This window comes from Rana temporaria, chromosome 1 (assembly GCF_905171775.1).
Source record: "Rana temporaria chromosome 1, aRanTem1.1, whole genome shotgun sequence".
Classification (NCBI taxonomy): Eukaryota; Metazoa; Chordata; class Amphibia; order Anura; family Ranidae; genus Rana; species Rana temporaria.
Window position 1 is genome coordinate 249,803,182 of NC_053489.1, and position 3,632 is coordinate 249,806,813.

The 3,632-nt window shown below is 42.5% G+C and overlaps 1 protein-coding gene across 1 annotated transcript; it reads left to right on the forward strand.

Annotated features, from left to right (window-relative positions):
• The first annotated feature begins 1,579 nt into the window (after positions 1-1,579).
• On the forward strand, positions 1,580-2,611 carry LOC120909760 (taste receptor type 2 member 40-like). The gene has a single exon (XM_040321524.1). The coding sequence runs from the start codon at positions 1,580-1,582 to the stop codon at positions 2,609-2,611; it is 1,032 nt and encodes a 343-aa protein (XP_040177458.1).
• The last annotated feature ends 1,021 nt before the right edge of the window (positions 2,612-3,632 follow it).

Sequence of the window (3,632 nt, forward strand, 5' to 3'; positions counted from 1 at the left end):
AGAGCAGTGACTGATAGTCACTTATCTCCACTCCAAGCAGACCAAGAACTGAGTGATCACCAGTCACGTGATCGCTCAGTTCTCAGTCTTAGAGCTGACATGGGACAGCTGCAGCATCACACAGATGCTGCAGCATAGAGGGGAGTATATATGTTTATTTATTTATTTTGCAACCCCAAACTTTAATTTGACTGAATTTCTTGAACCCATGTCAGTACTAATATACCTAATTAACACACCTTAAGTCATCCCCACCCTACAAAGACTAGGGTTTGACTTACAAAAGGCAAATCGGCAGTTCACTTTGCAATAGAAGTTGTACTTTGCAAGGACATTTTCCCCAGCCTAGTGAATGTGTTGAAGTTTAACTTTGCAATAAATACCCGATCACATGGCAAAAAAAGGGGGGGAAAAAACAGCATTTTTGTTTGCATGTGATTGGATGATAAAGTCAGCTTCACTTCATTCAGCTTATTAAGCTGGGGGGGGGGGGGGAATTGACTGTTCCCCTGCAAAGTGAACAGCCTATTTTCCCTTAGTAAATCAATCCCTGTGTATCTACTGTATTTGGATTTGGGAGATTGCAGATGTTTACTGGGACCCAAGATGCTTTACATTATGCATTTTCTTTGTTCAACCAGCTCTTATGTATTGTAACTGTACTGTCTCCCTTTTTATATTGTAAAGCACTGCATAAAATGTTGGCACTATATAAATTCATAATAATAATAATATATATTTAGCCGGTGGCACTAATCATTCTGGAAAAATCCAACAGGCTGGTTGTACACAAGTCGATCGATCGACTTATGCACAACTAGCCTGCCCATACATGGATTAAAATTAGTCCAGCCCATGCTGAGCCGACCCAGTTGCAATCCATGTATGGCTGGCTTTATAGAGGTGCAGTCTTAAAGCGGGGGTTCACCCTATAAAATAAAAAATAAAAAAAAAATTTCTTCTAGCCTAAAATTCGGCATTGTAGCGCGAGCTACAGTATGCCGGTCTTAATTTTTTTATCGCCGTACTCACAGTGTAATCGTACATAGTAGATTCCGACTGCCCACGGGGAATGGGCGTTCCAATCCAGACGGAAGGTGATTGACGGCCGGCTCTGGCGCGTCACGCTTCTCCGGAAATAGCCGAAATAGGCTTGGCTCTTCACGGCGCCTGCGCATAGTCTGTGCGCAGGCGTCGTGAAGAGCCGAGACCTACTCCGGCTGTCTTCGGGGAGCGTGACGTGCCAGAGCCGGCCGTCAATCACCCTCCCTCTTGAAAGGAACGCCCATTCCCCGCGGGCAGTCAGAATCTACTATGTACGATTACACTGTGAGTACGGCGATAAAAAAATTAAGACCGGCATACTGTAGCTCGCGCTACAATGCCGAATTGTATGCTAAAATGTTGTTCTGCAGGGTGAACCACCGCTTTAAAAAGAAAACACAATAATAATAAAAAAATTCTTGTAGCAACAGTAGTTACCGCATTAAATGACAAAGCAGCTACCTCTGTTTTTGTGTTGTATCCAGAATTTGTACAATGTATATTCAAACTCAAATCTTCTTGGTCTTCAATCTTAATGGCTCCAACAATTGTCTACCAGGTATTTCCAACTGTCAGAGAAGTACAGCTACGGAAATGGGCAGTTGAAAACACGATGTTGCCCTCATTTGTTATTCTCTCACTTAGTGCCTTAGGGATTAGCACTGTAATTGGATTTTTCACCAATTTATTTATTATTGTAGCCCATGGAATGGACAGGGCTAAAGGTAGGAACATCAACCCAAGAGAACTGATCCTTTTTACCCTGGGCCTTTTCAATATTGCCTATCAGTTTAGCATGGCAGCTAATGACTCTGTTCTCTACCTATGGAGTAATGTATACTTCTCTGACAATGTTTACACCATCTTCTCCATCCTTCTGCTTTTCACAATCTTCTCCAGCTTCTGGTTTACTTTCTGTCTCTGTGGCTTCTACTATGTAATGCTTGTTACATTTGAACAAACATTCTTCATGCGCCTGAAGCAAAGAATCTCTCATGTGGTCCCCTGGATGCTGTTCTCCTCTGTACTGCTGTCACTCATCATCAGTGTCCCAGTTACTTGGAATATCAAGAAAGATGAATATTTGGTTCAATTGCATGGTAATCTCACTGACAACTCAACCGTGCAATATGGAATACCACAAATGAGTCTTCAGTACTTGCTGGTCACCAGTATTATAGGTTGCTGCATACCTCTCATCCTGGTGGCTTTTGCCAATATCTTGATAATCAAGTCCCTCTGTGTCCATGCAAAACATCTCAGTAAGAATGCTGGAGGTATGAGTGTGCAGAGTGTTGAAGCCAGCGTATCTGCAGTACGCACTGTCAGCTCTCTTCTTATTCTTTACATTAGTTTTTACATTTCTCAGATATTGCTGATCATGGCCGTTTTTGATGTTAACAGTATTTGGTTTTCTGTCTGTTTGCTAGTTATCTACGCCTACTCCCCGGTACAGTCAATCATTTTGATTCTTGGAAGTCCAAAACTTAAAAGTACATTGTTAACATTTTTGGGGTCAAGGAAAAGAAAAATGCCTCCAACTGGGGACATACAAGCAATAAGCTGACAGGGAAATAATAATGTCTACTCAGTAATGGTCTTTCCATTGGAATGCAAAAACCATACTACATATAAGGAACTGCGCTGTCTTTCTGCTTACACTCCCATACATTGTCAGGGAAAATCATGTTTTTCCGTCCTACATAACTCCACTCAACTAAGGACATTAGGATTATCTTCAAGAGGGCAGTACAGTGGCTAAGTGGTTAGCACTTCTGCCTAGCAGTTATCATTTCTGCCTAGCAGCCCTGGGGTTATCAGTTTGAAACCCAACCACCACACTAACTGCACAGAGTTTGTATGTTCATGTATGGGTTTCCTCTGGGTACTCTGCTCTCCTCCCACACTCTAAAGACATACTGATAGGTTAATTGGTTAGTATGTGTATGTATGAAATGTGAGTAAAGCTGACCATACATGGACTGAAGTTCAGTAGGGACCAGTTGAGTTTTGATCTATATATGGGCAAGCTGGTTGTACACAAATTGGTCTATAAATTGACTTGTGTATGTAAAGAAACGTCCCACACTCCGCTTGAGTGCTTATGTCATACACCACGCCCTCCCAGTCTGAATCTAGATATCAGATATTCCAACTGCTATCAACGACAAACAAGTCCATACTTGCTTGATTGCTGAACATGAACTGTTTATTAGAACCAGAATACAAGTCTTATATACAGTAGAAGAGGAGGTTTACCCCTCCTGCTCATAATACTTTAAAGCGGTTGTATAGTCCCAGAATTTTTTTATTTTTTTGTCACCTGTAAGGCAAAAGGCATAATAAGCTAGTATGCACCACATACTAGCTCATTATGAAATACTTACCTTAGAACGAGGCATCGGTAACTTACCTGGTCCACAACAAGGTAGCTGACATGTTGCCTCGGCGTGTCTTCCGGGTATCGCGGCTCCAGCGCTGTGAGTGGCTGGAGCCGCAAAGTTGTCACTCCTGCGGAAGCGCGGGAGACTTATTTTCGGCAAGGTCTGGGGTATGCCGGGCATCCAGCCGAGAATCCCCTGTGTGCA

What these genes read in the sequence shown, in the direction of transcription:
- LOC120909760 (XM_040321524.1), top strand. Translation starts at nt 1,580, where the DNA reads ATGGCTCCAACAATTGTCTACCAGGTATTTCCAACTGTCAGAGAAGTA.